Source organism: Mastigoproctus giganteus, chromosome 6 (genome assembly GCF_048544385.1).
Source record: "Mastigoproctus giganteus isolate SK-2022 chromosome 6, ASM4854438v1, whole genome shotgun sequence".
In the NCBI taxonomy this organism is placed as follows: Eukaryota; Metazoa; Arthropoda; class Arachnida; order Uropygi; family Thelyphonidae; genus Mastigoproctus; species Mastigoproctus giganteus.
In genome coordinates, this window is record NC_143580.1 from 209,404,040 (window position 1) to 209,416,719 (window position 12,680).

Below are 12,680 nucleotides of genomic sequence, written 5' to 3' on the forward strand. Positions count from 1 at the left end.
CCTTATCAATGAGGTGTGAAGCATAAACATAAAAACACTTTCTTGAACAGTGGCGTGGGTGTGGAAGGTTTCCAGGAGTTTAACCTGAAGGATGCTGTTGCAAATGCTTGGACCTCGACCACTTGTGATGTTCCTTCTCAAGATGGTAAATAAAAAGGAATTTTTTTTTTTTGCATGAAATATGACTTTTGAATTAGTACAAAGGGTACTAGGAAAGTTTTGCAATACAGCTTTGTTTATTTAATTTTTTCAAAGTAATTTCCTCTACATTCAATACACCTCTCCATCCTTCGAAACCAATCTTTAAACCAGTTCTGCCAAGTTTCACTAGAGAGTAAAGCACACTCGTTGTCCCAAGCCCGTAGAAGGTCCTCATCACTGGAAAACCGCCTCCCTTTTAGCTTCATTTTCACATGCGGGAACAGTGCAAAGTCGCAGGGAGCAAGGTCTGGACTGTAGGGAGGGTGCTCGGGAAGTTTCAGTCCTGTCATGGTCAAATATTCGGTGCAGGCTTTGGCGCGGTGAGCTGGAGCATTATCGTGATGGAGGTACCAGGTGTCCATTCTTGACTTTGGCCGCAGGTTCTTCATAGATCCAATGACTTTAGGCAGGCATTGTTCAGTATACCACTTAGCTGTGACTGTCTTCTGCGTGTCCAAAACGACACGTTCCACAATTCCACTCGATTTGAAAAATACAGCTATCATTTTCTTCTTTACAGATCGGGATTTTCTGACAATTACGGGTGTGTCGTCATCATCAAAGACCCAAACTTTGTTTTGAGCCTTGGTCGGCAGATCGTAATAGTACAGCCAAGTCTCGTCACCTGTCACGATGTTGTTCACATACCGAGATTGTACCTTATCAAACTTTTTTAACATCTCCCGGCACCAAGTCACACGTCGTGTCATGTGTTCTTCAGTCAGTTGATGCGGCACCCAGAGAGAACAAAGTTTCTTCACGTGCAAATGATCTTGCAGAATCGAACGAATTGCTGGTGCATTTAGGCCCAAAGTATCCTCTATCTGTTGGTAGGTCACTCGCCTGTTTTCGTCAAGCATTTTCCTCACAGCAGTAACGTTTTCCTCGGTAACTGACGTTCGTGGCCTTACCGGCCTCTCAGAATCCTCCAGAGTGAAATTTCCCCTTTGGAATTCTCTATACCACCTGAATATCGTTGTACGATGTGGACAATCATCATCTAGTGCAAGAGTCATTTCTTCTAAGCACTGGTCTACGGTTAAACCACGCACGAAATTATACCGCAAAATTGTCCTTATCTCATTTCGTGACCACGATGCCATCGCAAGCACTTTACACTCTCACTACTAATGAATAACTGAGCCCATCGACTTGGCGTGGCGGCTACTATGCACGTATGAACATGTCTCAACATGCAGCAACAAGCAGCTTTCTGTGATTCATTGTTGCGTCATATTGCAAAACTTTCCTAGTACCCTTTGTATTTGTAGGATTTATATATATATATATTTTTTTTTTTGTTTGTTTGTTTCATTTATATTCCTTTTGGAAGCAGAGACTTTTTTTTTTTTGATAAATAGATTTGAATTTTTTGCATGAAATCTAAATTTTATTTCCCCCTTACTTCAACTCCACCATGCCATGTATTCCAAAATCCAAAAAAATCTGAAATGTTTCCTGCCCAAGCATTTTGGATTAGGGATACTCAACCTGTACTGACTTGGACTTGCTGATCACTCACAGTAGCAAAACTTCTGGATTTATTGGATGACTATTTTATACACAAATGTGTTAGAGAGGAAGCAATAATACTCTTGATCTGATGATCAGCGGTGACTCTTCTTGCATTAAGAATCTCCAGATAAAGGAACCACTAAGTGCAGTGATCATATATTGATTAGAATTTATCTTAACCCAGTGGAAGTGGCACCCAAAATATATCATAGATTATGGCAGATCACTTCATGGGTGCCCAGCTTCCTTGTTAATTTTTGGAAAATGTTTTGGGTTTTTAGAATTCTGTTTAAACAGTGCCAGTATTTCATTCTTTCTTAATAGATCACAGTACTCATTGTGATTTACTTCTTAAGTTTTAATAAACATTGAAAATTTTAAAATGTCCCATGTTTACCTTTCATTAAAAAAATAAATTCAAAAAAATGCCTTGGAAAATTGCAAAAAAAAAAAAAAAAAAAAAGACTTAGTTGCATGAATATCAGATAGGCATATATTTCTACTTATGTATATAAATATGATCTAAAAATTTAAAAAACATACGCCAATGAGTCAAAACATTATGACCAGCGAGTTGTTATGCAAATCGAAGCAACTGCAGGTGAACTATGGCACGTGCGCAGGTCGGGACACAATATAAAAAACACCCGATACTGAGCTCCGTTAATTGTTGTTACTCTTTTCTTCAGATGGGAAAGGCAGCAGACTTAAGCGGGTTTGACAAAGGCCAAATTGTAATGGCCAGACGACTGGGTCAGAACATATATCAGAAAGAGCACGGCTGGCGGGAAGCTCGTGGTCAGCCATGGTTAGTACCTACCGAAAGTGGTCCGAGGAGGAGAAACCCACGAACTGCTGGCAAGGTGTTGGACAACCACGGCTCATCGATGTTCAAGGTGGGTGAAGTCTCTTCGAGATGGCACGTGGTAACAGAAGGGCGACTGTGGCACAACTCACCGGTAATTGGAATGCTGGTTATGGGAGTGATATGTCACAACACAGTACATCGAACCCTGCTGAAAATGGGACTGCGTAGCTGCAGGCCGCTCCAAGTGCCCATGCTAACCACAGTTCACCGGTGACAGTGCTTACAATGGGCAAGCGAGCATCAAAACTGGACCTTGAGTGATTGGAAGGAAGTCATCTGATCCAATGAATCGCATTTCCTGTTACACCATGTGGATGGCCAGGTACGTGTGCATCGTTTACCTGGGGAAGTGATGGCACCTCGATACACCATGGGATGAAAACAAAACCGGTGGTGTCGTGCTTTGGGCAATATTCTGTTGGGATGCCCTGGGGCCAGTCATCCATGTGCTAGGCACTCTGATGTCTATTAGCATTAGCATTAGTAGAGGCATTTGATGCAAGAAAGCAAGCTTATGCAGCATCACCCAAAAAAAAAAAAAAAAAAAAAAAAACCACTTCCACTTCACCCCTCTGTTCGTTCAAACTACCTGTCCAGCTGAGCCTTAAACTTATTTAGGCTATCAACTTCCACGAAAGGGATGGAAGTCTGTTCCACCAACCAACCACCCGCTGGCTAAAGGCAAATTTCCGCACGTCTATCCTACATCTGTCTTTCCTCAATTTGAATTTATGCCCTCTCAGGTGATTATTCTGAGCGAGAGGAAGAATCCCATCAGCATTGAGCATGCTCAAACCATTCAAGGCTTTATACACTTCTATCAGATCACCTCGCTGTTGCCTAGTCTCCAGACACTGTAATTTGCAAAACTTAAGCCTTTCTTCGTAATAGCACCCCTTTGTACCATTCACTAATCTTGTTGCCCTTCTCTGTACTCGTTCCAGCAGCTCTACATCCTTCTTGAAATGAGGCCTCCAGACCTGTATACAATACTCTAGGTGTGGCCTGACCATTGACTTATACAAGGGAATAATCACCTCCTTATCCCTGCTAGAAAAATTCCTATATATCATTGACAATACACCATGAGCTACTCTTGCAGCCCATCTGCACTGCTCAGAGAACTTCATATCTGCCTGTGCAACCATCCCCCAGGTCCCTTTCATTCTCTACCACTGTCAGTGTAGTACCACAGAGTTGATACGTTGCTCTGGGGTTGCTGTTTCCCATATATAGTACTTTACATTTGTCAATGTTAAACTTCATTTGCCACCTCTCAGCCCATCTGCTCAACCTTTCCAGATCCTGTTGCAGTAGCATAGTGTCAGTAGTGTCCTTAACAACCTTGCCAACCTTTGATTCGTCTGCAAACATGGACATTAAGCTTGATATACCACCATCAATATCATTTATAAATACAGAAAACAATAATGGACCCAATACTGAACCCTGAGGGACTCCACTAATAACATTAATCCACGATGAGCAGTGTCCATTGATTACCACTCTCTGTTTTCTCCCCCTCAGCCACCCCTTTATCCACAGCAGCAATTTGCCTCCAATGTCACACTTCTCCAATTTGTGCAGCAGTCTTCCATGTGCAACAGTATCAAAACCTTTCTAAGATCCAAGTATATAATATCAAAGTTATTCCCTGCGTCCAGTTCCTTTGTGACTGCATCATAGTATCCAGTCAAATTGGTCAGGCAAGACTTCCCCTTAACAAAACCATGCTGTGTCCGAGCTATAACTGAAGTCTTGTCTAAATGATCCTGCAGTGCTTCTTTAACTAGTGCCTCCATTAATTTTCCTGGAACAGAAGTTAAACTCACAGGTCTATAATTACTTGTGTCAGCCTTTGATCCTCCTTTGTGAATTGGGGTCACATTTGCACATCTCCAGTCTGTGGGTACCTCCCCTTAGCCATAATTATGGCTAAGGGTTTGCTTACTTCCTTTGCTGCCTCCTTTAATATAACTGGATAGATCCCATCCACCCCGGATGCCTTTCTTGTGTTTATCTTCAACAATTTCTACTCCACTTTACTCTCAGTTATTACAAGATTCTCTAGCTTACTGCTAGAGTTGAATACATCTCTGGCTTTCCCCTCGCTAAATAACTCCTCATGTGTGAATGTCGATGCAAAATATTCATTTAGTTTGTTAGCTACCTGAGCAGGATCATCAACAGTTGACCCATCGATATCAAGTGGACCAATCTGATTCATCCCCTTCCTTCTAGAGTTTACATAAGTAAAGAACTCTTTGCTGTTTTTCTTTGCATCCCTTGCCAAAGATTTCTCGTAATCTGCCTTCGCCTGCCTAACCTCCTTTGTAACTTGGTTACAGATCAACTTGTATCTATCATAGGCTTCTGTGTCATGTGTTAATTTGTATGTATCCCATGCATGTTTCTTCTCTGCCATATGCCTCATCAGTTCATCTGACATCCATTGGCCTAAACCTTGAACAATATTTCTTAGTTGGTATGTAAAGCCTAGTAGCTTCCAAGATAAGTTCTTTGAATGCTTCCCATTTTGCATTTGCTGTTGGTAACATCATCAGTTGGTCCCACTGTATAGAATTTAAATACTGTCTCAGTCCATCGTAGTCGCCTTTACGAAAGCAATAACCCTTCCCTTTACTCCTAATGGTAGTTACCTCTTTGAGTAAATCCCACTTCAGCACACTGTGATTACTGCCACCTAGTGGTTCATTTATCTGCAGATTCTTAATGCATGAAGAATCACTGCTGATAATCAAATCAAGAGTATTCCTACCTCTAGTTGCCTCCGAACATGCTGATCCAATAAACAATAATCCAATAAATCCACAAAAGCCTTGCTAGTGTGTGAGTGACCAGCCCCCAAATTCCAGTCAATATCTGGGAAATTAAAATCTCCCATTATAAGACTCTCTGATTTACTGGCCCACTCTATTTCCCTGTACAGTTTCTTATTATACTCATCAGAGTCATTAGGCCTATAGCACACTCCTACTCTCAATTTTGATCTCCCGATGCTTATGTCACACCAAACTGACTCGATACTGCACTGTCCAGCGATGTCCACTGGCTTCACTTCCTTGGATTTTATGTATTTCTTAACTAATAGCATAACCCCTCCTCCCTTCCTCTCCAGTCTGTCCTTTCTGTAGACGTTGTACTCCCCAAATTCCATTTCTGCATTCCTTATATCTGTGTGACACCACGTCTCTGATATCCCAACAATATCTGCCTTTGATGTTTTGAGCAATACCTCAAATTCATCAAATTTATTTACTAAACTCCTAGCATTAGTGTACACACATGTATACATGCACCTATTTGTATTCTTAGCTGCCCTAACACAACCCATGTGTTTACTTGTACCGCAATGACTCCCGGCAGTCTCTGAAATATCCTGCATCTTGTTTTTCAGGCTTCTGCTCATGCCAATAGAAGCAGTGCAAGAATCTCTTTCACCTCTGCCAGTGGCTACTGTTAATCTATTCATCTTTGTCTCCCCCCAAGCTAGCAGTTTTCCGATCCACCTAACACTGCCTCGATAGCATCAGCAAATATTCTTGCCTCTTTTCTATTTAAGTGTATCCCATCCCTGTAGAAGCAATCTCTCCTGTTAACAAGTACAGTCCAGGCTGAAAAAATTCTACCCTTGAGCCTTGCACAATCTTTCCAGGGCCGAATTGATCGACAAGGCTCTCATCATATACTCCCTCCTATCGTGTCTGGGCAGAATTGCAGACACTTTCAAATTCAACCCTATTTCACGGCTTTTTTTCAACAGTGACCTGTACTTGTTAAGCAATTCTGCCGGTCTCCTACTCTTGATATCATTAGTGCCAACGTGTACAACTATATCACCTTTTGTGCCCTTAAAAGATGATATCTGCTCTACAACGTCATCAACCTTTGCCCCTGGCAGACATACCCTGGTCCTGTTCCACCTATCCTTTTTACAAAGCATGTTCCCCGTTTCCCTGACAATAGAGTCACCAACAACTACTAGTTCCTTTGGGACCAGCACATTCTGCCTTGGGGGTTGCCGCTGTGTTGCGCGACGACCAAGTGCAAGCTGTGGCGTTGATGTGGGCAGCTGAGAGCTTGATGGGCCCCTCAATTTAGTTCCTTCAAGCTCTCATATAGGCCCATAAGAATGCTGAGTTGGTGCCTGATTTCGATACACTCCTTGCATCGCACACACACACAAAGACATCCCCCATGGCAATATCATGTCCCGTACATGAATGCTCCACAAACATCATGCAAGCTGTGCATTTTAGAAGGCTGTGATTCAGAAGGCAACTGCCCCCCTCAGTTCTCCTCTGAACCACAGCACTTCCATTAGCTTGAGCGTTTTGTTTTGCTGCTCTGGTCTGAGTCATGATTTCTTTTAATTTAAATAAAATTTCAATTTCAGTTTATAACCCTAACTTATCTCCCAACACAGTTATAACGGGATATATATTTTTTAGTGTCAAGTATTAATTATCTCCGAGTTCCCTTTATATAACTTCCGTATCAGTTATGTATTAATTAATTATGTTACGTTTGTAATCTAAGTCGGTATATGTATTTAGTTAAAAGTACAATTTAAATGCCAACGAAGTTCAACAAGTTTAATAGATTTTACCGATCACTGAAAATATTATAACCTATACTATACTAACGCTATCTAGGTTCTATATATAACGATCGTATGATAAAGACAACGGCGGGAAGTTACGAACGGTAAAGATATATGGACACTTAAGTATTAATTGCCGACCGGGCTAGCCGAGTGGGTAAAGTACCTGCCCGGCAACCCAAAGGTCGCGGGTTCGATTCCCGCCTCGGGCTTGGATCAAAGTACTGCAAAAACCTTGGAAGGTGCAATATGGCCACAGAAGCCGATGCGCCAACAACTACCAAATCAAAAAAAAAAAAAAAAAAAAAAAAGTATTAATTAACTTTCAAATCTCGCTGTCTCAATTCAGAATAAACTAACGATCCTTACTAGGTCTATAAGCTACTTACAAAAAATAATTTGATGTAAAAAATATTCAATAAGCGGCTAAATATGGCTAAAAAACTTCTCGTTCAGCGGAGTTGCGACTTGTAACACGTGGATACCCTTACCGATACTTTTATGCAATTGCAAGGCCGAGTAAAGAATAAATACACCAGATTAATCAGAAAATCACAAAATAATGCTATACTACTAAATTTAAATCAAAAGTTTTAGAAAAACAATAATTTCAAATCAATAAATAAGAAAAATCCACTTAGCGGCTTTGAACACGTCTGGCCCCTACTAGCCTCATCAGCAGACTCCATACCACCTCCGTATCACCTACCTTAACATCATTGCTGACCAGGTACACCCTTTCATGGCAACGGTCTTCCCCTCTGGCAGTGCCATCTTTCAGCAGGATAATGCGCCATTCTACACCACCCGGATTGTTCGAGACTGGTTCGCGGAACAGGAGGAATACTTCCAGGCATTGCCCTGGCCTTCAGATTCCCCAGACATCAATCCTATTGAGCATCTGTGGTTTGTGTTAAAACAGCAACTCCGATCTACGGGGTCTCAACCATGGACCTTACAGGAGTTAAAGGATCTGCAGGTTAAGTGTTGGTACCAGATACCACAAGATACATTTAGAAATCTTGTAGCGTCCATGCCTCGCCAGGTATGAGCTGATTTGGCTGCACGTGTGTGGTCATAATGTTTTGACTCATCGGTGTATATTCAGCATTATCAGTTACTTGCATTTTCAAGTTGATTTCAAATTCAATGTGCATGAAATTTGAAATGTGTATCTTGGCCCTTGCAGTGTAAGAGCCTTCTAAAGGGAATATTGGGTTTCGTGTTACTGTCTTTTCTCTCCAAAACCAAAATTAACTCTTTCAAACACAACTAGGGTAAGACTATAGATGGGTGTTTATTGAACTAAGGGAAGAAGATAAACAAATAAATTGAAACATTAAAAAAACATGGCATCTGCAATTGTCTGGTATCACATTAGTCTTCAAGCAAAAGCCAAGTAATTGCACAGACGATGACTGGCCACCTGACAGGTTTTCACCTGCAATTTCTGTACAAAAGTTAAAAAAAAAAAAAAAAAACCACTTCAGAAACTGTTCTTGTAAAAGTCTGATTGTATTTAGGAAGGTAAAAAAAATTTGGGTTTTTAACTATTAATTAGCAGTTAACACAGGAACATTACTTTTGAGAGTCACCTGTCGTGTTATCTGCCATGGTAAAGATAACTACTGTAAAGTTAAAATTCTTTTCGGTTGGACCAAACGATGACAATGCCAACCACAAATTCTAAATGGGGAGCATTCAGGGAAGTAATCATAGAAACTACAAAGCTTTTTATTCTAATTGAAAAATTATTCAAGAAGAGCAGCAAAGACTTCTTTACTTATGTAAATACTACAAAGAAGGGGATGAATCATGTTGGCTCACTAGATATTAATGGCTTAACTTTGGATGATCCTGCTCAGGTTGATGACAAACTGAATAGGTATTTTTCATCTACTTTCAAAGGAATATTTTAGGGATGGGGAAGCCAGAAGTGTATCAACTACTAACAAGGAGCTAAATGATTTGATAGCTCACAGGGAAGTAGAAGAGAAATTGTTGAAGATAAACAAGTTAGTTAATGTATGTTGCAGTACATGACATTTCAGATGTATTAGCAAATAGTAATAATTCATAGTTTATAACAAAAAAAAATTACCAAAAAAGCAATGAGTTTTATGCATAAACCAAGAAAACTTTCATTTCTGCACACTGCCACATTACCCATTCATTCCTCCAACCAAAGAATGGCAACAAACATAATTTCCAGTGCTTCAGCTACAATATATGGTATATAGCTAATGTGATATGCATGAAAAAAAATATAATAATAATTGCCAGATTTTTATTTGTCTGATTTTAATGAAAATTGGAACAGATTAACAAATCATTTTAACAGATAAAAATGTAAAATTTCATGAAAATCAATCCACAGGCAGTTATGGCATGAAGACAAGAAAAAAAGTAATAATTGCTATTGTTCCGATTCCAATGAAATTTGGAATGCCAAATCCAACAAATCTTTTAAAAGCACAAATATAAAATTTCATGAAAATCCATCCACTGGGAATCGAGTTGCAATGTGGACGGACAGACATAGTGAAGACAATGAGCACAATATGACCCTTTAACCATCTTTCTTCTTTTTTATTTTTTTGTTAGTTGTCGTCGTATCAGCTTCTGTGGCCATAATGCACCTCCCAAGGTTTTTGCACTACTCTGATCCAAGCCCTAGGTGGGATTCGAACCTGCGACCTTTGGGTTGCCAGGCAGGCACTTTACCCACCCAGCTAGCCCAATCGGCCCTTTAACCATAATCACGGGTGCATCCTTGCAGAGGCGGGCCATCCTGAGGGTGCATTGCACCCGAAAACCTGAAACTTACATACACATATTAAGAAAATTTTAAGGGGGGGTACCAAATTTCAATTAGCACCCAGGCGCATAATTGAGATTGGCATCTGGGCACCACATACTCTACGAACGCCCCTGCATCCTTGGATTCTTGGGAGGTCCTTGTGGACTGGAGAAGTGCAAATGTATTCCCAATTCAGAAAGGGGATGGATCAAAGGGTGACACCGGTAATTACAGACCTATTACTTGGACTTCTATTCCAAGAAAAATAATGGAGTTACTGATTAAAGAAGAAGTAATGCTAGACAGGCATACAGTTAGACTGTAGTCACAGCATGGATTTGTTAAAGGGCAGGCTTATCTGATTAGATACTATGACACAGTAACAAAGGAACTGGATGCAAAAAATAATTTTGACATCATATACTTAGATTTCAGAAAAGTGTTGATACTGTTGGCCATCAAAGATATTGGCCAAAAAATTGATACTGTTGGCTATAAAAGAATGTTGTACAAATTGGATGGTTGAGTGGGAGAAGACAGGTTATCAGTGGTCACTACTCTTCTTGGACTGATGTTATTAGTGGAATTCCCCCAAGGTTCAGTGCTGAGCCCTTCATTTGTGTTTTGTATTTACTAATGATATTAGTGAAGGTATATCTAGCTAAGTTTGCTTGATATGCCTTCTTAATATGATAGTAAACAGCATGGTTAATGACAGTAATCAGAATATGCTACTGCAACAAGATCTATAAAAATTATGCAGATGTGCCGAGAAGTGGCATTCGAAGTTTAGCAGTTATCCCAGATTAACATACCAACTACGTGGGGTACTGCACCCAAGGTAGTGGGGAATGAAAAAGACCTCAGAGTAATTGTGTAAACAAATATGAAGTTCTCTGAGTAGTACAGATAGGCTGCGAAGATAGCTCATGAAGTTTTGTCATTGATGTACAGAAATTTTGCTAGCAGGAATAAGGAGGTGGTTATCCTGTTGTATGGTGCAATGGTTAGGCCACAACAACTTGAGTATTTCATACAGGTCTAGAAGTCTCATGTTAGGAAGGATGTGGACCTGTTGGAAGGAGCACAGATAGAAAACACAAGGGAACAGAAGGGTTCTTATACTATCTCTGAATACTATGAAACACTTCAGTTCTGAAAATTGCAGGTTCCTTGTTAATAAGAACTTTTCACATAATTACCCATCTCCCAACAAATGCATGAAGTTCAAGAGGAGTTGGAATTATGTATTAATTATGTAACCATAACTTCAATAAACATCAGTAAATGTGAAATTTTTCACTAATTTCATATTTTCGTTTGATTTTTTTTGCAGAGGTTAATCCTGCTGATTATGTTTATAGATGTTTAGACTGCAAATTGCAACTCTTGGACTCTACTGGACAAGAAGCCCAAATGATACTAGAGTATATTCATAATACAGGTTAGTATTTCAGAATAGTATACATTAGCGAAGCACCTTATTTTTTGCAAATGTTTAATTTTTAATTGCTCAGCATAATGATTGAAATAAATGTCTTCTTAAAGTAATCTAATCTTTCAGTTTAGTTGTATCTTGAACCTGATATTCAATAGATGTTTGTTTCTCCATAATTTTGAGTAATAATGATAAAGTTTAAGTATATTTGAAAGACTAAAAAATATAAACACACTAGGTAAGAAAATATATTTCCTATTCTGAATTTACTCTGTAAATTAAGAAACGTGAAATTTTATGGTAAGTTTTGGGTGGGTTGTGTGTGTGTGTGTGTGTGTGTGTGTGTGTGTGTGTGTGTGTGTGTGTGTGTGTGTGTGTGTGTGTGTGTGTGTGTGTGTGTGTGTGTGTAAAATATTATATAAAAGAGGGATAAAGTGAAAATGGAAGGAAGATTCGTGGGTGGGGCCACTGACAGACAGAAAATACCAATTCTATAGTTTTACTAAATTCTCCCTAATTCACTTTTTTTTTAAATTATTATTTTTTATTTTACTTTTCTGTGGCATGTTTTACATTTGAAACAAAGTCTTTATATTCTCATCTTTTCATGCAATTCTGGTGGTTTCCCCCTGAAAACAATGCTAGGGTGGTGCAATATACAACTATATTTATATACTTATTTATTTCAAATACAGATATATACAGTTATACCCAGTTATTTATTAACAAATAAAGTACAGTTGATAAAGGGACACGCGTTCCGAAAACTACTGGTTTTGTACTTTACTTTTATTTGTACTTTATTTGTTAATAAATAACTGGGTATAACTGTATATATCTGTATTTGAACTATGGACCCCAGTACTCCAGGCCCATTCGTTACTACTTATTTATTTATTTTTTTTTTTTTTTTCGTACAGTGACTATAATGAATATAACTGATATGCGTAATTGGACATAGGTGAAAGTAGAAGAGAAAAGAAAGAGAGCAAAGAAGTGTAGATATGTCAAATAGTAAAGAGTAATAAGTATAAGAAAATTAAAGAAAAATATGTTTTATAAAAAAAATAAAATTTTTATACACGAATTATTTTTTAATTTCTTCCCTTATCTCACCTTCCGAGTTTGTACATTTTGTCTAATATACACCTAGTTCTTTTACTGTCTTACACTGTGGAAGGCTACCTATGAATGGATTCTGCAGAATGCCTGTACATGAATATAGATCATTTAG

At 39.1% G+C, this 12,680-nt stretch overlaps 1 protein-coding gene across 4 annotated transcripts in view; it reads left to right on the forward strand.

The window, feature by feature from the left end:
- Nucleotides 1-12,680, forward strand: part of LOC150084913 (poly [ADP-ribose] polymerase tankyrase-like) — a 1,170,388-nt gene that overhangs the window by 1,086,010 nt on the left and 71,698 nt on the right. For all 4 annotated transcript variants that reach the window (XM_090376702.1, XM_090376704.1, XM_090376701.1 and 1 more), the window contains one exon: nt 11,345-11,452. In XM_090376702.1, coding sequence (XP_090232828.1) covers nt 11,345-11,452 — 108 coding nt within the window. The remainder of the gene's footprint in view (nt 1-11,344; nt 11,453-12,680) is intronic.